This window comes from Rutilus rutilus (genome assembly GCF_951802725.1).
Source record: "Rutilus rutilus genome assembly, chromosome: 9".
NCBI lineage: Eukaryota > Metazoa > Chordata > Actinopteri > Cypriniformes > Leuciscidae > Rutilus > Rutilus rutilus.
Window position 1 is genome coordinate 29995411 of NC_140223.1, and position 25379 is coordinate 30020789.

General features: G+C 40.1%; 1 protein-coding gene across 16 annotated transcripts in view; it reads left to right on the plus strand.

The window, feature by feature from the left end:
• The window catches only part of robo2 (roundabout, axon guidance receptor, homolog 2), a 453442-nt gene that overhangs the window by 257803 nt on the left and 170260 nt on the right, over positions 1–25379 (plus strand). For all 16 annotated transcript variants that reach the window (XM_084418220.1, XM_084418222.1, XM_084418224.1 and 13 more), the window contains one exon: positions 19017–19343. In XM_084418220.1, coding sequence (XP_084274346.1) covers positions 19017–19343 — 327 coding nt within the window. The remainder of the gene's footprint in view (positions 1–19016; positions 19344–25379) is intronic.

Below are 25379 nucleotides of genomic sequence, written 5' to 3' on the forward strand. Positions count from 1 at the left end.
ACATGGCAATGTAAAATTAGTTTTTATTTTGAATAAGAATAGAATGTTGCTGTGGAAAATTATTTGTACTTGGGTAAAAAAAAAACTTGTTTGGTGTTGTTGTAAAATATGCTAGGTCTAGGTCATTATACCTCTAGTGTTGAAGCAGTGTGGTTACAGTAGGAGCCAACTAGTGCTTTCCACAGCAGGTGCCACAGTCACAGTAGTCTCAGAATGTGGAGTGACACCTGCTGTGAAAAACACCAGTGGATGCGCAAGGCGTGGCGCAAAGATTGCACATATGGAGAAACATAGGGTTGGAGAATGACAGACTGATCATTTTTTATTTGTTTTTGCAAAGAATTACCACAAAAGAGAGGTTTCGTCAGATCAGCAAGTGTATGAAACAATTCCACTAGACACAATAGTCTGCACTGTATGCTGAAGAGCTTTCAGAATGGACATTAACTTCTCAACTGGTGTTATTAGTCGCATCTTCTTCTGATATCTCTGTGTTCGGACTTGTTAAATCCTCTTGCTTAGCCCATTCTGCCTTTTAAAACATTACATAAGGATTATTATTACAGTAAAACTCACAGAGGCTTATATGATTTATGTAATATTTGAAAGATCATTTTACCATCTGTTCGTGTCTTTTCTCCATAAAGCTCCATAAACTGCTCAGTTCTGTTGTATTTTGGATTGCCAATCACTTCTCAAAATTCGGTAGTGTCTGATATTAAATAGCCACGTAAACGACAGTGAACACCTAATCAGGTGTTGGATTTTTAATTAATCACTAATGAAGATATTGTTAGTGGCGTGAAACGAATGACTTTTGATGTAGTCAGATTGGTCTGTCCTAGGGAATAAATTAATACTTAATTATAGTTTACGATGCGTTAAGTTAAGGCGGACTGCACTAGAAGTTGCTGTGGGTTGTGTTTAGGTTCTTTTCATGACATGAACAGTTCATATTTGTCTTCGAGACAGTCACATACACATTACATTAGCTGTGTCAAGAGCGTCTTTGTCCGAAAGCCCCGTTTCACACTTAACGGTGTTTGCTTGGGTTTTTTGTTTGAGCTCTTTAAGAAGAATAAGGCCTGTAGATGTAACAGTGACTGATGAAGGGGCTGAGTCAGGCTTCAGCTTCTGCCTTTGTCCTTCCAGCTTCTGCACTTCTCTGTCTTGCTGTTTGTCTCCTGTTTTTGTCCCTGTATCTACCATGGAGCCTGCTAGTCTAGCCCAATTCAGCTCAGAAACTCCCTGTCCTTCCTCATTTCTGTTGCGCCCCAGCTGCCGGTTGCTAGGCACTGGTTGAAGGCATGGCCCTTCGTTTTCGGAGGGTAAGAGGGGTGTAGGTCTTTCTGGAAGAGCCCATGAATCACCCCGGTGAACCGTTTGCCCCATAACCCTCCTCTCTCCCTGTCCGACTGGCCCGTGAGAGGTAATCCGGCCGTTCTGGTGGAAGGAGGAGCTGGTTTTTGAGGAGCAGCCCTCTCCAAGCAGACAAAAAGGCTGTGGAGATGCATTCAGAAAAGGCTGTGTTTGTAACAAAGCTGTCCTGGGCTTGAATGACCGTAGTCATTTGGTTCTGTTCAGTGCCGGGGTGATTAATGCTGCTTGAGGAGGGAGGGGTGAGAATGGAGACTTGGGTGAGGAGGAGTTTTGGGGCTCAGAGTTAGCAAGAACGGGACAAACCTGTGGTGGTTCTTGTTTTGATTCTGCTTAGATGAAGCTAATAGACTATACCGCGAGACTGAGAAGTTTTATTCTTTTGCATGGCAAACCCTAAACAGGTGAAAAATTGAAGGAGGGACCTGAGCAATATCTAGAGTTTGGGGTGGTCTCGTCACTTGTTTCATCAGAAAATGATTTTATAAGATACAGTATAGTAGAAATGCTTACTCTAGGCTGCAGCATTTCGTCCTTGAAGCTCTACGTTCAATGCTCCTGTCCCTATGTTCCCACGTCCCAGTTTTCTGCTATTATCCTGGCTCTTTTCTGTGTTGATAACTGAGAATATAGAACAAGATGATGCCCCACTCCCAAGCTCCCCTGGTGGAGGCGACATGCACCTGCCTGTCAGCGGTCCCTTGTGGCTCTGAAGACACCGCTCTATTTGTCTGCACACTGAAGATTCAGTTCTGCAGTGTCAGGAGAAACTAAAACCCAGACTAGAGTGCATCTGTGTGTCTGCTAATACAGTACATTTGCAACAAAACGTCACTGTGTCATTTTCATAATGTGCTGGAAACCATTAATTGCTCTGAGGTTGCTCCTTAATCTCTTAAGAGATATTGGGACAGATTTGCTAAACAGGGCGAATTAGAGTCAGAGTGCAATTCCAAAAAAGCGCAGACGGGAGTGGAAAGTTCTGTGCCCCTTACCGCAACCGGATCATTTCCATAATAACCAAGAGCATCTTGTTTAAGACATGATGCTTTTTTTGGCTGTAAATAATGGCACAAATACCAGTACATTGACAAAGTAAATCACCATGCGTGATTCATTTAAGTACTCTCCTCCCATAAATGTTGCGTTTGAAAGGGAAACTCCTACAAATGCTTATTCAATAAGGTCAGCCGCAAAACTAGCGCTAATTTTTCACTGCGTGTCTTTAGTAAATCCTGACTGTAGTTTTTTAACGGCAAAAAAGGGTTTGTGCTGGCGCAAGCTGTTAGTAAATCTGGCCCGTTATGTTCTATTGAGCTATCGAGTTTGTCCCCGTTGTTTCTCCTAAAGAATTTTTCAGATTTCAGTTTCAGATTTGATCTGAAAGTCTAGAAGAGATGCATGTTAGATTACTTGGTTCTTTTGCTATGGAGCAAAATCCGCGGAGCATGAAATCTCTGTTTAATCTCATTTTAATTCCATTGCTGTGTTGGAGAATGAATCAAGATGTTAAAGAAATGGTTGTGATCTTTTTCTACAGGAGGCTTTGATTTCTTAAATTTGTTGTGTGTTTGATAATACCAATTGCATGAACATGCTTGGCATAATTGAATGTGAGCTGTAATTAAAGGTGGGTCTGATCTGGGGTCTTTATGAACGGAGCGTCATCAAAGCTGAGTTTAAATGGAATTGTTCTGCACTAGTTGTCAAGGCTGTAATGCGTCGCTGTCGTAATCGTGCCTCATTTTTGAAGAGAGGCCTGCGGTAATGATGTGTACGCAGTTCGAAACCACAAAGCAGCCACACTGGAGTCTGGGAGTGTTTGTGCATGTAAGGATGTGAGACTGTTTCTCAGTTTAGTGCTCGGATTAAAACAAGGATGGGCTCTTGGAGAAAGAATGTGACGGATAGCTGGAGCGAGAGAGGAGATGATGGGCGAGCTGAGAGAGAGCGGAGGGTGTAGGGAATCTATAATGAGGGTTAAAGTCGGGGGTCAGCGTGTGGGCACTTTGCTGACATTGTTGTAGTATCAGGCAGTAAGAGCATTGAGTATCTCAGCATGAGAAGCCGGATAGTGTTACACCACTGCTGCTATACTTAGAGTATCACTTAAACACTCTAAACCTGCCTCTTCCTCTGAGAATCAGCCGAATCCGTCTCATAATTGATAATTGCTTCCTTTGCAAGTAAAAAAAAACGCTACGTCACGCCACACTGAGACCGTTTCAGCCTCAGGAAGTGCGACAGAAAAAGGATGAAATGTATTTCTCTCCTTCACAGTTTTTGTTGACAGTAATTTTGTTGATTCACGCCACCGACGGCTGTAAAGGCAAGCTCGGATGAATGACATTTAAAAGCGGCTGTTGAATTGGGAATACGATGCAGTGCACTAGCCGTATTTTTGCACTTTCTATCAATGAAAATGTCACAAGCATCACAAAGTGGGGAGATTATATACATTAGAGTCAGAAAAGAGCTTCAGGGGGATGAGACCAAAAGCTTTTTCATTTGCTTGGCTCGCTCTCAGTCAAGCATGCCTATGACATTTTGTAGAAAGAGGATGCGGTGATGTGAGACTCTGAGCGAGGAACATGTTCTTTTGTTGGATGTTATTTGTTCTTGGGATTAGAATATGACTTGATGTGACAGTTTTAAAGCCCCCCCTGTGGTGAAAATCAAGTTTTTAATGTTGTTTATATGTCCGTGTGGTGTTTTTAATACGCTTTAAGACTAATCATGTGCATTGCTGAGTATTTTCTCTTTAAACCTGCAGTGATCTAAAGACAGTCTCAAAAACATGGTTTGAAATCGCTGGTGTTTCTTACGTTACAAACTACCTTGTAACCAATCACGTCAGCGTGTGGCAGGCTTTAGCATATCATTAACTATGCTGCGAGTCATGTGAGTCTCAAGAGAAGCCAGGTTATCCTGGTATATTTTTCTGTTGATTTGAAAAATCAGGTAGATTTAGCTATATAGCAGGTGGATGATGTATATTACGATATTATGATGAACTAGATGCCATTCTCCACTGACGTTCTGAGTTGTTCAAAGTGTTTCTGAGGATGCAGATTTTTTAGAAAGCAGCTGTTTGACAACGCAGTCAAGCCACCTTGTCATATTAATTGCCGTTATGTGGCTTACCTTGGCTAATCATATTAATTACCGTTATGTGTCCGACGTTGTAAAGAGCGATACCATTGTGCAGCAAGTCGACCAAGTAGATCAGGTATTCTAAGCTGGTGTGATTGAGTGGAGGCGGGGCTAATTAGCATATTCATTGAACCATGCATACTAAATGAAGCAAGGGTGTAGAGTTGCATTCAAGCTATTTTAAGGCATGAAAAAAAGGTTTAAATATGTTGTTTTGTTGTGCAAAGATGAGTTTTAAGGGATAACATTATTGACTACAGGGGGACTTTAATTACGTGGCCTAATTTTATCTTTTTTATCTTGTGGTTCTAAGAACACTCTATTTACACTCACTTTCTTTTTTCCCACAGTTGAATTCTTAGTTTGATCATGAATCTTATTTGAAAAGGTAGTTTCAGTTTGTAACTTTTATATATTTCCAAAGACTGCATTATGTATTTTTTTTTTTCAAGTAACATTCCCGGACTTGCTGACAAGATCAGTTATAGCCTACATATTGTAAACTCTTTGCTCTGCACATGCACTGACTGATAACACCCTGTTGAGTTGCAAGTCACATATGGATTGCTTCCAAAAAAGTGGATCAAGCCTTTCAAGTGAGCTTTTTTATTTATTTAAAGACCTAATGAAATCAGTTTCCAGACTTTTACTACACGAGTTAGCTTTGATGTATGCTGCTTTACGCCTAGAAGTTGAATATATGTGCATTCCTTCTCTTCCAGGGAAATGGACAAAAATATTAAATCATCTGGTGTGCATATCCTAATTTATATCCAATTAAATGCTCAAAAAAAACCTGCCTAAAGCCTGCCAGTTGGTATTCTAACCTGACCAGCAAAAAAAAAAAAAAGCCAAATTGTCAAAAAACTGACTTGTTGAGCCAATTAATTTTGGATTTAATGTGAATAAAATTAGCCAAGTGTCATATTTTCCCTTAGTGAAGCACTGGTCACACTAGGTGCCTAGACCCAGACTGCCAGTCAGAAAGGAAACTACATGGCGATAAGTGTCAGGGACAATTTATCCAGCCAGAGATAGTTGTTTGTAGATGGCGGCCTGGCCTTTATCTTTCACTCCATTTGACAGTCAACAGACTCGGCAGGACACAGTTTGTACAGTCCACTAACTTCTTCAGTTCACAAAGTCATGTTTGAGAAAGTGTCATTTGCTCTTTCATCCATTGACTTCACCTTGCCCTCGTTTAGTTGTCTCTCGGCAGCTCTTAGATAAGAAAGGATCTGTGTCAAGGCTGAATGACTCAACACAACACAAACAGATAAGAAGGACACACACACACGGTGAGAGAGGGGTAAAGAATATAAATGAAATTCAGCTAAGACTATTTTTCCAGAATAATCAAGTCCCAGAGCTGCAGTTTTTCCCCTTTGGTCCGGTACTCGTTCCAGCCTGTGCCTGATACGAACGAAAGACTGCAGAGAAGACAGTGAGATTAAAAGCTGCTCTGCCTGGTCATGAAAATGGATGAGGCTCAGCCGCAGCGGAGCAGCTGAAGACAGAGAGACTGCCCGGCACTCCAAAGCGCATCCGTCATGCGCGTCAGGGCAGTAATGCAGAGGAGAGCAGTGCAGGGCAGTGTATAAAATCTTCCACGCTGCCACCTTCACTCTCATGCATCACGGCACGCGCTGACTGCTGCGCTTCAGGCCGCCCGCTGCGTGCGCGAGACCAGGCCTTTCGATTCTCACAGAGAAAGTTTCACTGAGGAGATTTTCTCAACTTTTCTCAACTAGGAAGTTTGAAACAAGTTTAGAATCAGTTGGAACTGTTAAATTCAGGTTTGCAGGTTGATATTTAAGATTGTTGTACAACACTTGTTCACTTCGAGGTAACTCTCGCCAAAATGCAACCTAGGGTCTTTTTGTTAATCTACCCGAGGCAAACTTTCGTTTAAAAGCATAATTAGAATGGAAACGCCACTTTTAAGTTTGACTATATTTTCATTTTCGGTCAAATTGCCTTTTGAATGGGAGTGCTTGGGGCACTTCTATGATAGCATCAAACTTTGCTCGAAGTATCACGGCTCTTCACATGAACTCGAACATTGAGAACATTGTTTGTGTACACAGAGTTTACTAAAAAAAAGATTTTGAACAACTCACTGTAGCTGTGTCCGCCGGCATTTTGACAATCAAAAATAGTCTACCTCATCATTTTGGCGAGAGTTTCCCTTTCAGTGACGTTTAGAATCTGAATTCTCAGTTTGGATTCAGTCAGATTTAGATTCAGAACTGAAAGCTGAGACTTTTAGTTTAGAAACTGGTTTGAGCGAAAAGTTAAAGGTTTTGAGGGTTTGTGGATGTAGATTCCAGGTCGAATTTGTGGATGAAATTGGGTTTCAATTCTGTATTGTGTTTACATTTCAATCCGATTCAGTTACTTCTCGATACGCTCCATTTTGCGTTCAGGATTGTGGATGTAGATTCCAGGTCGAATTTGTGGATGAAATTGGGTTTCAATTCTGTATTGTGTTTACATTTCAATCCGATTCAGTTACTTCTCGATACGCTCCATTTTGCGTTCAGGATAGTACATATGATGTACTATCTACATATGATGCTTTATTAACAAAGTTCGGGAGGAGCACGTTTAGATAATCTACCCAATCATAATGAGAGGAGGCATATACAGCATCCCTCCTCCACCCCAACTCACTCCTGATTATTCCTATCCCTGCCCGGGGGGGTACTCTGGTTTCGGGGCAAATTCCGAGCTCTCCCCTTCGGACAGTACGCCAAACACGCATATTCTATTTTATATCTGATTATATGTGACCCTGGACCACAAAACCAGTCACATGGGTCAATATTTTTAAATTGAGATTTATACATCATCTGATAGCTGAATGAATAAGCTAAGATAGGACAATATTTGGCTAATAGTTGGACAACTATTTGAAAATCTGGAATCTGAGGGTGCAAAAAAATCGAAACATTGAGAAAATCACCTTTAAAGTTTGTCAATTTATGTTCGCGATTGTGCTGAATTCACTCACAAAAATACATCTTTTTTTATATTTACGGTTGGACATTTACGAAATATGTTCGTTACTTAATATCCTAATGATTTTTGGCATGAAAGAAAAATCGATAATTTTGACCGATACAATGTATTGTTGGCTATTGCCACAAATATACCCTTGTGACTGGTTTTGCGATCCAGGGAAACATGTGAATCGTGAATCAAGATTTCATCTCATAGCTTAGTGAAATTTAGATATTAATCATTTCAGTGTTATTTGTGGAAAAGTTCCCCATGTAGTGATATTAGTGACTCTTCAGCACAGCTGCATAAACATGTTTTCTGTCAGCAAACAACTCTTGAAATCCATGTTTAGTTTTCTGGGCCAAAGTCCACGCGAGGATCAGGCATGAGTTTTGTTGGTTACCTGAGTCTGTTGATGACCTTTCATATACATAGCTGAGGTGAATTTGATAAGGGAGCGCATCCGTCATGAATCCGGCTTGGCTGACAACACTGAGTCGTCAGTCAAATCTACATGGAAAATCATGAGATTTACCAAATTGCTTCTATGTATACAATATAAAAAATGTTAGCATGCATTCACCTTTGTACACTTGTTTACTCATGGTTTCAGTCTAAAACGTATTGTCTTTACCATACATACAAAGTTCTTATCATGTTGAGCACACCTACAGTCCTTTATCTGATTTAAACTTAAAAGCTATGTACCCTCTGGGATGTTCACATTTTATATGAAATGAGACTTATAAATCTCACCGGACCTGCTTTGGCTTACTAAGACATACTCGGGCTGATTCCAGGGCTCAAGCTGTTCATTAACTTGCATTCCAGGCACACTGTATCTTTCACTGCAGTCTATACCAATTCAGCTGGGACTTTGGGACCTTCGGGCACTCACTCGGGCAAAGACTGCAGCCAAGTCACTGACATGCCCATGTGTTTAGCAGCGGCCGCCCACATCTTCTGCAATAAAACTGCCTTCTCTCAACTCTGCTGACTAATGTGACCACTTAAAGGAGTTTCTTTCTTTCTTTCTCTTCAAAGGCATATAGGGTTTATTTGTTTTTCACTCTGTTGACTGTGGTCCATGAACTGTGAGGTTGGAAGGTAAAGACATTACTGTATGTCAGGAGACAATCGTACCGCTTTTTATGTCTCTCCACAAAGCCTTTTCAGAGGCGTTCAAAGATCAGCCGTCACCAGGACGCAGAGAATGAGCGAGGCATAAGGCAGAACACCTGTGTGTGTGCGCGTTCATTAGGGTGTGGATTCATATACACACACACAAAGCTCTACATAGCTCTGATGTTAGCACACACATGCGATTATAAAAGACCCGGCACCACAACATTTTCACAAAGTCAAACAAACTCACACCTGCGGGTGCCGATTTCAAAGTGTCCACGCTGACCTGACCCACATTATTTTACAAGACAACCCTAGCATGTTAAATAGATGTTGAACAAATATGTGCAGAAATTGCATGCTGACAAGGGCTTTCAACCAGCACAGAAAGCAAAGAAAAAAAAAACTTGTTTGGCTATTAGTAGAGAATCATCTGCACACATATCATTTCTCAAGCAATTATTAGTGGTGTTTGCTAAGGCTAGTTGGCAAGCCGTGGCTTTGTTCAAATCTCTAAACCTAAGCATTAAACTACTGCTCATTGTGGATATTTCGTGTGGTTCATTGAGATGTGTAGTACTTTTCAGTTACCAGAAACCATTTAGAACACCTTAGCAACAGCATAGCAACATGCTAAAGTTGCCTAGAAGATCTTAGAAATACCACTTTGACCACAAAGATCACAGAGACCACTTTGCAATGAGACAAAACCACCCAGAAGTTTTAGCATCCCAATAGTTACATGTGAAAATTGCACAGAATACAATAGACACTGCAAATTTTGCAAAGTAACATTAAAAATCTAGTTTAGCACACGCTGAATAAAATTAACACACACTTGCTTTGCCCCAAAAAAAGACTAAATAATGTTTTTTGAAAATGCAAAAATGCAGAAAGTTTTCTGTGATGGGTAGGTTTAGGAGTAGGGTAATACTCCACAGGGTAAGAGTGTGTGTCGGCATATGCATTCACTTCATATGTAAATGTCCAAACAGTATAGGCTTAATGCCTTGAAAACATCACACTCAGCCTCCCAGAAGGGCCAGACCTTAGATTCCTTTCATCCATTCATCAGCTTGAGAGAAAACGAGAGACTTGATGTGAATGGAAGGAGTGAAAGGATAAAAAGGACGGGTTGAGGTGCTGGTGAACGTGTTGATGAGGGTTGCTGCCCTCCTCTGAACGTGGAATTCTGTTTTCTACGCCTTCCCTTTTTTCTCTCAAGGCCCTGACAGGTCATTTCCTGATGGGAGAGAGCGATAGAGGGACGACTGCTGATAGAAAGCGACAGACGGAGATGGAGGGAAAGAGAACTTGTATCCTGTGAGGAGAACATTGAAGTGTGGGGAAAGATTTGGGAATGGAGGAGACAACTTGACATGAAGTAGAAACTGCTGAAGTATAAATATGTACAAAGCTATTATCTTTGATTATTAAATCCTCATTCCTCCAGTTGTGTCTATTTATACCTCACTGCAGGAGCAGACTCGGGAAGCGTATACTGATACAAAGTCAATAACTCACTGCAGGGCAGGAGTGTGTAAAAGAGAGTGAGATACAGAGGAAGGCAATATCTGGAAGCGTTTCTTTTTTGAAGAGGAATTTAGACTTCCTGGAATTATCAGGCTCTCTCGTGTTGGTTTTCCATATGTTATGCAGTTTCATATGAGATCAAGTTTGCAAGACTTACCAGTCAAAGTTATTGGGCTTCCAGACCTCTGTGGGACGCCGGAGGGCAGGCGTTGTGTGTGTGTAGGGTGACATGGTGGCGACGTGATGAATCTTCAAGGGCGTGCCTGTCCGTGCGAGGTTGTGCAGTGTGTATTCGGAGCGATGTGTGTCTGTCTGAAAGCATTCGGTAACATCATCCCTGTTTCCCCACAGACGTTTTTATATTTTCCACTGATGACATGACGAATGAGTCGCTGTCAGACTAGCCTGAGTGAAGATGTTCATCTCCAAGAGTGAGTGTGAGAGAGAGAGAACTTCCAGTGCTTGGAATTGAAATATAGCCTGTTTCAGGGTTAAAGGGACTCAAACCATGTCAACTCTTTTTTTCTTTTTCTTTTTTTTTTTTTCTTCTTCTTTTTTTTTTTTTTTTTTTTCGTTTGTGTATTTGCAAAGTTTTCTGAGCAACACATTTGATTTGGTTTCCTCTTGTGACAAAATCCTGTTTTGTCATATAAGTAAAGATTGAGAATAGTATTTTGGAAGTGTTTTTTTTTTAGATAGATAGATAGACAATATTAAGATGGATGGATGGATGGATGGATGGATGGATGGAGTAATATACGATAGATAGATAGATAGATAGATAGATAGATAGATAGATAGATAGATAGATAGATAGATAGACAATATCAAGATGGATGGATGGAGTAATATACGATAGATAGATAGATAGATAGATAGATAGATAGATAGATAGATAGATAGATAGATAGATAGATAGATAGATAGATAGATAGATAGATAGATAGGATAGATGGATAGATTGAGTAATATACAATAGATAGATAGATAGATATATAGATAGATGGATGGATGGATGGAGTAATAAAGATAGATAGATGGATAGATGGATAGATTGAGTAATATACAATAGATAGATAGATAGATAGATATATAGATAGATGGATGGATGGTTGGAGTAATATAGATACAATAGATAGATAGATAGATAGATAGATAGATAGATAGATAGATAGATAGATAGATAGATAGATAGATAGATAGATAGATAGATAGATAGATAGATAGATGGATGGATAGTTGGATGGATAGATGGATAGATTGAGTAATATACAATAGATAGATAGATAGATAGATAGATAGATAGATAGATAGATAGATAGATAGATAGATAGATAGATAGATAGATAGATAGATAGATAGATAGATGGATGGATGGAGTAATATAGATAGATAGATAGATAGACAGACAGACAGATAGATAGATAGATAGATAGATAGATAGATAGATAGATAGATAGATAGATAGATAGATAGATAGATAGATAGATAGACAGATAGATAGACAGACAGACAGATATATAGATAGATAGATAGATAGATAGATAGATAGATAGATAGACAGACAGACAGACAGACAGACAGACAGACAGACAGACAGACAGACAGACAGACAGACAGATAGATAGATAGATAGATAGATAGATAGATAGATAGATAGATAGATAGATAGATAGATAGATAGATAGATAGATAGATAGATGTTAATTATCAAAAAAAATAATAATAATTACTGTTATGGATTCAATCCAGTTGCCGCCATTTTGTCCTGACCCCATTCTTTCAATCTTAACTTGTTTTTCCCCTGCTACTTAAAATATCATAAATACAAAAACAAGAAATGTGTTTTCTTGTATGCATGCTTAGTGAACCATACATGATTATCTACGGTGACATTCCTTCAGGCGCATACTAATTCAATTAATGTTAATCTGCATCAAAATCCTGAGATATCCATTCGTCAAACAGTGACCTCTTTCCTCGGCTTTTATTTATTGCCAGTGGAACGGTGTAATTAGAACACCTTAGGGAGGTTGCCCGTGGTAACCTCTGATCACAGCTCCACACACACACACACTATAAGTGATGCGTCCTCTGGGGGCTTTCTGGCCTTGCTGCAGTGGGTGGGCACCAGCTCTGGCTATTGATTTGGACGGTAGGCTGATGAATCTCAGGGGAGACAATAAAAATAATTACGAGGAAAATCATCAAAGCTCCACAGCCTTCTGCTTTGCACATTAATGCATGGTAGAGCTTTAGAAGAGCGGCCAAGGTGGCATACGCAAGTCATCTGTGCCCAGATAAAAATATTATTGCTCACTGGTTATTTTTCCATGTTTCTCAGTTTTTTCTTTGAAGTATCAACATGTTTCTCCTAAAACCTCTTGGGGGAAAATAAAAATATAGACCTAAAAAAAATTTCGTGAGAAGCTTAGATAATTTGATTTTGGATGAGAAATATTTATGAGATCTTTTTAATACAATGTTTGGCAAATCTGAGCGCAGTTTGAGATCGTTTCTGAAACTCGAGAGTTGTGATATTCTCCATTTGTCCTCATTGGTGTCTCAGAGAAACCGCTTAAGATTAAAATGGTCTTGTTTGTGAGGCTGGAGATGCCATGACTCCTGTCGTTAAGGAGAATAGAGATGATTTTCTATAAGGAGATGTAGATGGTTCAGCAGCAGGCTTGCAAAGAAAGAATAACACTTATTTGTGTCCTCTATCATCCGTTAAGTGGTGGCACAATATGTTCAAGGATGAAATTAGTCCTCTCCCCGTGCAGGAAACCAGAGGGAGGTTCTACAAGAGAGCTATTCTGCCCTACAAAGGCAAAAGACCTTAACTCACCAGAGTGTGAAACTGAGAAAAATGACTTTAAAGTTTTTTTGTTGTCCAGCCAATTGTATGATAGGTAGGACACTGAAAATTTGCCAAGTAGTTGTCATAATGAATATATTTATCTACATTAAAAAAAAAGAGCTCAAACTTGACCTTTGACCCTTATTCGGAAGTTACTGCATTCTGCCTTTGCATTATCTGCAAAACAATAATGGCTCATACAAAGGCAAAGTACCTTAACTTCTAATTTATTGACCATTTTGACTTTTATCACTCTATAAAAACATTTCTATGATAACAATGATAGTCTTAAAACAACATTTAGTGAGTTCTGTTTAGAAGGCTTAATATTACATCAATAGAATATTACAAAATAAAAAATAATGAGAAGGCTACCTGTACTGGATCGTTTTAAAACTTTATCAGTGTTCTTAATTTAAGTAAAATAACGCTTTAAGAAGTTAAAGTAACCTTTCACAAATATTTCTTACATTTGAAAGATTTTAATTTGACACACACACACACACACACACACACACGGGCGCCTCTGTTCTCTGACGTGCTCTCTGCTTATACCGTTGCGGATTGAGGAACGCGCTGATTAGCCGGTTTCATATGTTGTGTGTGCAAAGATAAGCGCCAGTAAATTTAAAGTATATGCTTACCGGCCCAAAAAACAGGATTTTAACTGTTTAACCGGACGTCTGCCTAGTAATAGCCTACGCACAGCGACACTTAAAATGTAAACCTCCGGACAACTTGCACTTTGATAGATTAGGTAACGTTATAGCCAGCCGGCACATGATGGATTAAAACACATGATGGATTGTCTTCTAAGTGGATGTCGTTTTCCATGGATTTTGAGTTTGACCATGTTAAAAAAAAGGTAAGCTGCAATCTAAGTTATATCTGCTGGGTTCGTTTGTTTGCGTGGTAATGTTTTCTCCTCCCCTTAAGTTACTTCGTGAGGCGTCCCCAACCCACTCGCGTTGTTTTCTGTCAGTGAGTGCATGGACTGTCAGATTGGCTGGATAGTATCCAAGCTTTGATTTATGGTGTCTTACAGCTGACACACCATCTATTAACATTAGGCTATTTTTGGATCAGGAATAGTTGTGTTTTGTGTGTCAAGTAGCCTATCTTAGCCCAAGTTTGCATCGCTAGCTAGCTAACTAGTCTAGGCTACCAGTATCCTAGCTGAATTTCACAAAATCTGAAGTAAATTGCATATCTAAAAAAAAAAATTCTTCATGTAAGTTATCCATATCATCCTTACCTTGATCTTGGTGTTTGCGTTTCAAAACCATCTCCACTATCATTTTCCCGCGAGGATAGGCCATTATTAATGTTAGATAAAGTTAAAAACAACCACTGCAACAATTTTATTTTCACTTTATTTATTTAATGGTTGTGGCAAAAGTGCTTCAATTACATATAGGCATTAACGTTACACCGTAACTTCAGCGCGGCAAAATTTTAACGTTGGTAAAACAAAGGCAGAGTGCCTTAACTCCAACTGTAACTTGATTCCAGCATTCTAGAGTGCAGCGGAACAAAGCTAAAAGACCGTAACTGATGTTAAGGGCTTCTGCCTTTGCTTTACCTCTGCTTTTGGAAGTTATGACAAAAACAACATCTTATTTTTAGCAGAAAAGAACAAAATTGACTCAAGATATTTTTCCACATGATAAAACTGATGTCCATTGTTCCAAAAATGGCAATAACTCATTTTGACCAAAATTGAAGTTAAGGTCTTTTGCCTTTGCACGGCAGTATTGTTCTTAACCAGCCTGTAAACAATGACTAACATGACAGTTCACCCCCTCTAGGCTCTCTCATCTATAGAAATCATGTCCTCCTCCTCGACTGATTCTGTAGGCTGCATATGGAGAGGTGGAGGAGAGGAGGAGGATAGGAAGACAGGCTGTAGTTACCTTAGATGAGGTGGAGGTAGATGAGGATTTTATAGGTATCTATCTATATCTCATGCAGATTTTCTCCTTTCACATGGGTCTTTTTTTTTTTTTTGAAAATTGAGATTTATACATCATCTGAATGCTGACTAAATAACAATTTACAGTACATAATACAGTACATAAATAACCATACAGTGACGTATTTTATTTTATTTTATTTTATTTTATTTTATTTTATTTTATTTTATTTTATTTTATTTTATTTTATTTTATAGAAAGCAAGACTTTTTGAACTAATCTTGAACTAACAGTAGTTTTCCAGCATTCCAGCATCCACTGTTAAAGGGCACTCCCTTATAGAATGTTTATGTTTTTCTTCTCTCTCTCTCTCTCTCTCTCTCTCTCTCTCCATTTCCTTTTTGCATTTTTCTATTTGTGCCGCTAAAATATACCTTCTGAAAAAGTGTATGTATATAAATTGCACCAGTGCTTTGCATGTCATATCATGAATGATTATGAATGCATGAATCAAACTCTCTTGGAATGGCGACACTTTGACACAGTTTTCCATGCATCATGCATGTGTTCCCCAGTACAAATGTGCGTGCATATGCATATATGCCCTTGTGTGTGTGTGTGGGCTGGCTGGGGGGTCCAATGGAAGAGGAAATGGCTATTTGAATGGTGTGCGCTCAGAGACATGGTAAAGAGCACTCTCCCAGGCGGCCAAGAGCACTTGATTGTACAACAAGCAATGATCGCATTAAGAGAGGGCAGCAGGAAGAGAGAGAGAGAGGGAAACAAAGAGACAGAGAGTGGGAAGGAAATAAATTGACTTTGCCAGTGGCTTAGTCTGCTGATGGGAGAAAATATAGAAAAATTACTTTTTCATTTTCATGTGCTACATCCACAAGTGTGGCTGGGGTAATGGAGTGTGTGTGTGTGTGTGGGGAGGGTTGCCAGCCTGTATGATTGACCCTGTTATTGCGGTCAGTGTAAAAACAGCTTTTACAATTTGAAGAGTGGAAAGCAGCAAGGTTTGCCTGTTGTACGTCTATAAAAAAAAACGTGTTGGGCTACTTAAAAATGTAACGTACTGTAATAATAGTTGAAGATATATTTCTATGGCTCAGTACTGAAAAATTGCTACTTTTAGTAAATGACTGCCCAACACCTATAGTCAAAACATTGGTTCCATTTACTGCATGCTATGAAGAGAATAATATTCCCTTTTATCGCTTTATCCTTTATCTGTTTTCATATTTCCTTCTGTTCCTCTCCACAATTTTAGAAGCATCTGCTGAGCAAAATTTCTCCCTGGATAAAAAGACGAAAGAAAAAAAAAATACAGCAAGCAGATGGTGCCTCGAGGTTCAGACGATTAGAGGTTGCAGATTGGAATACAAATTGGATTAAAAGAAATTAGACTAATAAAAATCGAATCGCATGGCAAGTGCAAGCATATTCACCTCCGTCATGTAAAAGTCTCTGCCAGTGGCTGTCGATTAGAAGCTAAACAGATGCTTCATTGAGATAGCAGTTAATATGTGTGTGCGTATGTGTGTTCTTGGCGGCCCATCATCGCCTTATCTCAACCCACCCCATTTATCAATGTCATAATGTTAATTACTGGTTCATTCATTTTAGTCACTTACAACATCAAAAGTGAACTTGTTTCTGATTGGTAAAAGCAGGACATTAACATTTATGCTAATTTATTAAAAACTGGTATGTGTATGAATTGATTCTGGACTTTTATTAGATCCAGAAGAGCATGTTCTCTGCAAGGGTACACCAAGGGTGTATCAGGCTGTGGTACATATAAGTGCCCTTAAATGAGTTTGACTTCCCTGGTTTTGAGGGATGTAGACTGCCAAGAGGGAGGGAGAAGGAGAAAAGCGAGAGGTGGTTAGAGAGAGCAAAATCAGTGTATCTGCAAACTTCAGCAGAGCTCAGTTTCATAGTATGCAGCACAGCGTATATATGAAACCTGGAGGGTACAGGATAAGATCTTGCCCTGTCAGTAGCTAGTCCCTTGTGTGACCCCCAGTGTGCTCTGGGTCTTGCGTGTGGCCCCACTTAGACAGCGGACAGCCGGAATGATCACTAATCAATGAGAGGGAAATGGCAGGAATTAGCACAAATTAGGTGTAGTGGGAGACATCCTTCCCTTTAATAGAGTCCGTATTGCACTACGGGTGAGAACAGACCTTTACAGCACACTAACACATGGCAGACTCAGCAAAACATATTTGCGCATGAACAAACTAGCTTGCTTCTCTGAAATGCTCTGCCTTGGTCCCACCGGTAAGAACAACCAACGCACATTTCGCAGTGATCCTAAACACCCTAAGCAAATGCTCTGTTTTACCGCAGTTCCATATCAGCAACCGAAAGAGTTTAGCACCGCAATGAACTCTTGTACATCAGCACTGCACACCTGCCATCCCAAGAGAGGACACGGCCACCTTCAGCTCACGCTAGCTGCTGCCGCTGGGTCTCTCATAGTGTAGGAGGTCCGTCCCGCGCTCTGCAGTGGTTTATGTTTAACAAACGGCTAGCGAACGGCTGTTTTAGCAGAGCTAAACAAACAAAGCTGCACAGTGCTGTGTGCTGATCCTGCTAGCATGCTACTCTCTCGGGAGGTTTAACCGCTAGCAGTGCCTAGAAAAGTCTAATGAACAAGCAGTTACTCCTTTTAAAATGTTATGTGTTTATTCATTTAGATTGTGCTCCATTTGTAGAAATAGCTAGCTTGATTTTCTTCATGATAATCTTACACATTATGCTCCTGTATTAGGCTTTTAAATGAAACCGAATTTCAAGGTAGTTTCACAAATGCACATGTCTTTCTATATATTTTAAGCTATTATAGATGCTAGACTTTAACTGTACTATTAACTCCGATCCTAACTGTAAATGTTCCTTTTCAGATGTGAAAGAGATTTTTTTGTCATATTTCTTATCCGTATGTAGGTCCCCCACGATGTAGTCTCCACAAAGATAGAAAAATATGACACAGATGTATTCTTATCCTTTCATATTGAACAATCACATGCTAAAATCATATCCCCTTCCCCCTTTTGGAGGTTTGGAAAGTCACTCCTAGTGTTAAGCGATTCAAATCCCTGAAAGAAGTAAAAAATCTGCATTTACAATCTCAAGGGTGTTTCCACGCTAGCCATGTGCTATTGAAGCGTGTAAAGCTTACAGCATTCAACTGACGGCAGCGCCAGCGGCTCTAGCTTAGCTTCTCTTTTTTTGGCCAGGTTTTGGGTGGATCAGGGATCGCTTTTGTCCCACTGTGGCCCGTGCCTTAGTGATGTAAATTCAGGGTGGCCTCTGGCTCCTTATCTCTAGGGTTAAGGCTCACACTGCTCTTTCCGCAATCTATTATCATAAGGGCCAGACTCCTAGCGTGGGCTGCTAGCATTATCCATACCAAATGCAGGGCCATGCAGGGGAACGTTCAGGGGATTAGCATTTTAACACAGTGTGAGTCTAAACCCCTGAACCTCTCTGTCACAGAGGGCAAGTCCCCAATGGCTTGCCAGCTCACTATGTGGCACCCTAAATTAGTGTGCTGGAACAGAGAGCTGTGTTGTGTTTTTGATGTGGCTTTTCTCGGTTCAAAAATGTTGCTTTTGTATGCTTAGTGAACAAATGGCAGTGGAAATAAAAATAAAATGTTTTAAGGGAGCATTTATTAATATTTGCCCAACTCAAACCTTACTTTTTCTGGCTTAAGCTTAAAAAAATCTCCAGCCCTAATTAAACACACTTGAACCCAGCTAATCAAGGTCTTCAGGACGACTAGATGACTGGGGTAGTTTTGAGCTGAACTCTGTAGGATATTGGCTCTCAATTTTGGACACCCAATATTGAGAGCAGGATTGGACACCCCTGGCCAAGCCTAATGCTGATTGGTTTGTTCCAGTCTTTCCATGATTGAGATCAAATGTTTGTTTTCTTTGAAACGCCTTTAAGACATTTTCTCGTAGATGCTCTTTTGTCTTAAGCATAAATGTGAAGTTGGTCCTGACAAGTCTTCCACTTTCTCCATTTTCCAGGATCCCGTCTGCGGCAGGAAGATTCTCCACCTCGGATCGTAGAACACCCCTCCGATCTGATCGTGTCCAAGGGCGAGCCAGCCACCCTAAACTGCAAGGCGGAGGGGCGACCCACCCCCACCGTGGAGTGGTACAAGGATGGAGAACGAGTTGAAACTGACAAAGATGACCCTCGATCTCACCGCATGCTCCTGCCCAGCGGCTCGCTCTTCTTCCTGCGTATCGTACACGGCCGTCGCAGCAAACCTGACGAGGGGGCGTACGTTTGTGTGGCACGTAACTACTTGGGGGAAGCAGTCAGTCGAAATGCTTCACTGGAAGTAGCATGTAAGTATCTGATTTCTTCAATTATTGTCTTGAGTAACAGTAACAAGCTCCCCCCTCCCCCTCCCCCCTGTGGACTAGACTACACCTACTGTACTACCATACTACAAGTACACAATTCTTCTTTAGCCTCCTTTTAGCAGCTTTTATGGTATAGAACTTGATATTGGTGGAGTTGGTATTGCATATGAAGGATTTTGGAATGAGCCTGATTTCCCTAGTTCCTAAACAAGAGATGGAAAGTATTTTTGCAGTTAGCTCTGTAGTTTAGCTCTCCATATGTTTTAGAAAATCTTAGATTTGTCAATCTGTTTCGGCACAACCTGCCAAGCTTGCAGTTTTTCCTTCTGACTGAGAAATGGGAATGACAAGGAAAGACAGAGCCACAGACTCAGATTAAAGAGCATGCTAGGTGCAGAAGGGAGGGAGGAAGGGAAGGCAGAATCTAAAAGGGGGATTTATTGACAACCTGTAGATGGTTTTGGCTTTGAAGATGGGTCTCTGTTGGGTTGACTTGCATTTTCCGAGTGAGCACATTCCCTGGGGTCAAATCCCCAAGCTAATCAAAGACCATTATGAGTGACAGCTAACCTGTCCTCCTATGCTTTTCTATTAGACAACGAGTTTGCTTTTTTTTGCTAAATTACTCTTTTGCTTGGCTAATCTCTCGTCTATTGTCTTGGGAGTTTGTGATCTTTATGATTAGTGAATACATTCGGAGCAACTAAACTTGCTTCCAGGCCCTTATTTCCTTTAGTGTTACATAAAAGCAAACTACGGTATCTTAGCCAATACCAATGCAAAAGTCATTAGAGATTAAGGAGTATTGGTTTTGCTTCGCTGGGTTTGTTGTCTAGACCTGCAGTCTAAGTGATCTGCTATCTTAAAGTCTGTTTCAACTCTGAGCTGATCAATACTGTGGCCTCTCTTATGCATTGTTATGAAAATAGGAGCGATCCATCATGAAATAAGGATATGATGATAAATATTGAATGAATGGATAACTAAATTGGCTCTGTGCGCTACTGCCAAGACCCCATGCAGTAATGAGAGGGTTTGTGTGTGTATGTGTTGAGCTGTTGGAAAGGGTAACTCTAGAAGAAGGGATTGTGGGAAGGTTTTTGAGAGTCAGTACATTTTGAATGCTGCTGCATTTTCTATTTTTAACCTGTAATTGATGATACAGGATGGTGATTTGGGTTAAAGGGTAGAAATGCAGAGTTGATGTTTGCATTTAGTTTTTTGCTAAGGGTAACTTTGGAGCTAGCAATTGTGGGAAGCTTTTCAGTAACATTTTTGAATACATTTTCTACTTTTAACCTGTAATTGATGATACATAACTGCGTTGTGGGTTATAAGGTGTATATATAGAAGTGCATAAAGGCAGTGTGTGTGTGTTTTCACTCGTGTAGCTGGCAGGGGGTGTGTGTTTTCTCTGATCCTCTCAGCTCTTCCGAGGCGGCGGTGGCGGCCCCCAGGTGCTAACTGTGTGACAGCAGCTTGATCTATCGATTGCACTAAGAGGGGTCTCCTCGCCTAAATGAAAATTCATGAAAAATTGATGAAGTCCCCGATTATTCCTTTTTTCCCTCCGCTAGCTCTTGTCTCTCTCTCACTTCCCCCTCTCTGTTCTCACTAGCTCTCTACATTTCCACCATGGCACTATGTCAGGGACCTAATCTAAAAGGGCACTATTTTAGGAATGAAGGAAACAAACAGTTTTTTGTCAATTCGAATAATCCAAAACAATATTAAGACAACCAAGCAAATATATGGTGACGACAATGCTTATGTCTTGGTAGAAGAGTACTGAGTCAAATTATGTTAATTGGCTTTTTATTATTAAATGTACACATTTTTGTTCTCCTCCGTATACATCCTGCAAAGGCAGCATTTTTCAGGTTTCAGACACAGCCATAGTTGACTGAAAGAGTTTAAATAAGCTGTAGGATGTTTTACGACTTTCAGGTGAGAGGTGAAGGGTCGTAAGGTTAGCGGGGCAGCAGATACTAAACCTACAGCAGGAATGACCAAGAACTGTACTTTAAGGAAACCCCTCGGCTGCGTTACGTTACACAATTTCCACTCATAAAACTTCTTTTACTGATGAGTGATCACAGAAGTGAAGCCAATCTAAACCGATACAGCTCATGTATCTTTCCAAGCAAAATATGTTTCATCTGTCACATCGTAGAAATATTCTGAAGAGGTGCTGTTTTCTCAAGAAGTAAATGTTGATTTTATAGCCAGCTGTGTATATCTGATCTATATGAAATACTCCCAGACCCACATACGTATGAAACCTTCCCCTCCAAAACAAACAGCTGTCCTTCAGTGACAAACTGAAAAATGTGGCGAATCTTCCAGACTGTTTTGCGACGTTCGTTTCAGGGGTTCCGACCCTGGTTACAAGCCCAGTACTTTTTCATCTTCGCGTCAGAAGTCGTCTCCTGTTGCGATATATGGTTCTGTCTCTCTTCTTCTCATATGGGGGCAGTCTGCACCCCCGCAGGCTGAGTGAATGGCTCTGTTGAAACAGATTGCAGACAGGCGTTCGCCGTGGACCACTGGAGCCGCCCGATCAGAGAGACCCCAAGCTGGGTTGCAGGAAGCAGAGAGAGGCCTGTGAAAGGAGCTCGCTGCATTATTAATAATGAGGCAGATTGCAAGGAGGTGTCCGTTGAAGCAGGATTATCTCAAACGCTGGTCTTTAACAATTGACCATTAGTAATGCAACAAAGAAGTTACACAGATCTTGTTACGGACGTTTGTGTCCTAGAGAGTTTAAAGCAAAGGTGGAAAAGGGTTCATTTTGTCGCTATTAGATTTGTTTGATGATGCAAGGCGCTTATCCATTTCAACACAATTCTTTGTTTCACGTGAACTTATTTCTGTGGGATTTAGTGCTTTCGCCTCTTAAAATGATCAATTTCTACATTTAAAGGTACCGAACACGTCTTCCCGCTTACCTCAACATAAATTAATCCTGTTCCTGTCATTTATAAGGTCTTAATTAGAGCAGCAGAAGAAGAGAGTGGAAAAGGTGCTGACAGGCCACACGTAGCGATTGGCCGAATCCCAATTTGCATACATCTACTGTAGCCTAAAGGCACATACTTCACTGGTGATGCATACTTGAAGTATATCAAGTACATATATAGCATTTTTTTTTAGCATCACAGTGTTTACACTTTTTAGAGAAATCAACATGCTGTATGACTGGCTTATGATTGTCTCTGTTAAACTGGGGCTTTTTACCATAAACGGACAGCATTTAGGCTAATAAAGATATATTTAAGGACTTCTATGGCAAAATTGCCATCAAAGTATTACTTTTTCTAAAACTGATCAAGTCATATAAGAGCACAAGGGGTTGTGAGAAATATTAGCCTGATTAGCATCCACTGACAAACTTTGCTAAGCTTGTGGAAACGGTTTACCATCTGGGCAACCTTTAGCGTATAAAATATAGGAAGGATTGGAACTGAATAGAAATTCTGCTATTGTCTTAAATTTAGCTTAATTTAGCTGACTTTTTTGTGTGCAAATCTTTTATATACCCTGTCTCTCTATGATGTATATCATGGCTACATTTCGGTCTAAGCCGCACCCTGTGGCACTCCTTGCTTCTGGGAAAGATATTTTGTTCTTTTGTTGCTATTTTTTCTTTCTCTGTGTCTTTATTTCTCTCTCCCACTCTCTCTCTCATGGTCTTTCTCTTTCCTTTCGTGGGATAAACTGGGTCAATGAGCAGGTTCATAAATCATTGTGAAGACTGTGTCAGACTGAGGCAAGCCCTGCTTTGAATAAATTTGCCAAAGTGGTGAAATCTCTGGTCGTAGCTTGTGCACGGGGCGCTATGTGACAAGTCACACCTGGGGCGCACAGTCATCCAGTAAAATGTTAATTAGCTGTATCTCTTCTCAGGTAGAGAGGTGTGTGTTATAAATCTGAGGGCAACAAGCTTGTTGAACATGGGGGCATTAATTAAGCGTATAAGGTGTGAACGTGTGTGTGTTTGTGTCTGCTAATGGTCTGCGCTAATAACAGTGTGAAAGTGTGCGTGTACTTTGAGTCTTAGCGACAAAAAGTGCTGTTTCGTTCTCTTGTAACCTTTAAAAAGTATGTAAATGAAGGGAGGGTGAAACAGATGTCATTGCTGGTTTGTTAAAAGGCCACCAGCCTGGGATTGGCTGGCCTGTTTGAAAAGGTTCTTTTGATACGCTTCAGCATGGCACTTAAGCAATTAAGAGTAGCGTAGGCAGCATTTGGAACTGGTAAGATGAAGTAATTAGTGGAAAAATGGTGCTTTTTTGTTTTAAGCTTTCCTGTTGCGTCTCAAGCTGTTTGAATGTGTGTCCGGCATCAGTAAAATCCAATAAAAGATGATGAATTTAATTGGACACACTCAGCTGGTAGGGGTGGGTGATGTGATCAAGATCATTTTATGAGTCATTTTGCTTTATTTCTTTACTTTTTTGAAATAAATGAATACTTTTACTCATCAAGGATGCATCAAATTGATCAGAAAGTCAGTAAAGTGAAGTGAAGAATTCAGCTTTGACATTACATTTCATTAAAAAAATTAAAAATATATTTATTTAAAATTTTAATAATATTTTACAATATGGCTGTTTTGTATTGTATTTTGTATCTAAACTGTGTGTATCACAATATAATTATTTTCCCCCATAAATTAAGAAATTTAAATTTAAATTACTTTTAAATTTTACTTTTAATTTGTTTTTGTTTTTTCGAGTGTTCATATGAAAATAATTACTCTGGCAGCAGTGCAAAACATAGTTGCATTATGTAGCAAAATACTTTTTTATACCTATAGTTTATTAATATTTATATTCTAATATATATATATATTTTTTTTTTATAAAACAGTACTATGTTAAATTTAGACTGGATGAGTCACATTTGCAGTCGTAAAGTTGCAAATATATGCAAACCTGTTAATACACCTGATTATATTATACTTCTGTACACTGTATTTTTGCATTACTCCATGTTTTTGTCATTCTCATATACTATAGCCATAGTGTGGTGTTTTCCATCATACGTCCATCCCTAACATCCATACTACAAACGTCTGTCTGGCATTTAACATCTCGTCTTGGGGACCAAGTGAGTGTGTGTGAGTGAATTAATCAAACACACTCACGTGCAGTCGTCCTCATTCGCCTGTTTGTAAATGTCAGTGTCTGTCTGGGTCCTCTGACCCGCCTTCTCGCTCACTTCGCGTTATCCTGGGATCCGGATTCTGCAGGTTCTAGGGGTCGGTGATTAAGTTGAAAGCAGACTGATGTCAGGATGCATCCGCGGCCCACAGGGAATGTTGCTTTCTGATAAGAGGGAGGGAGGGTGAGGTGCCGGCAGAGAGGTGGAGGAAAAACTGATCTCTAGTCTGTGATAAAAGAGAAAGAAATAAAATCCCTGATTGAATGTGTCATCGTAGTATATCTGCAGTGCTGGAGTCAGCGCCCACAACATAAAGACCAACCTCCTTATCAGCAGCATGTTACTTTACACACACATTCGCACATACGGTGAGATGGAGCCATGCAGATTTTGGGGCTTATCTTATGGTCACATCTTAGTGTGCGTGAGACTAATCGGTCAGCTGGGTAGATGATATTAAATGATTCTTCATTGTATGTATATGTGGAGGAAGCCCTCTGGAAATGAGATAAATCATTGGTCCCTTGGAACTCTAGAAACACACACACACACACACACACATACAGTATATACACGCACACACACTGACCTTTCTCATTCTCACTCTCTCTTACTGTCTTTTGTTAGCTCACTCTTGTCCCGGTTTAAAGTTTTTACATTTTATTTTTATGGGATTTTGCCTCTATTTTTGACAGGAAAGTAGAGAAATTATGGGGGAAAGAACTAGGGTTGGCAAATGGCCTGAACTGGATTCGAGCTACTGCTTTTTTAAGTGTTATGTAGGAGCATGGGCATGACCTGACCGGCCGGTTTTCTGACCTGTTTTGAGTTTTAACAAAAGTGAGAAGCACA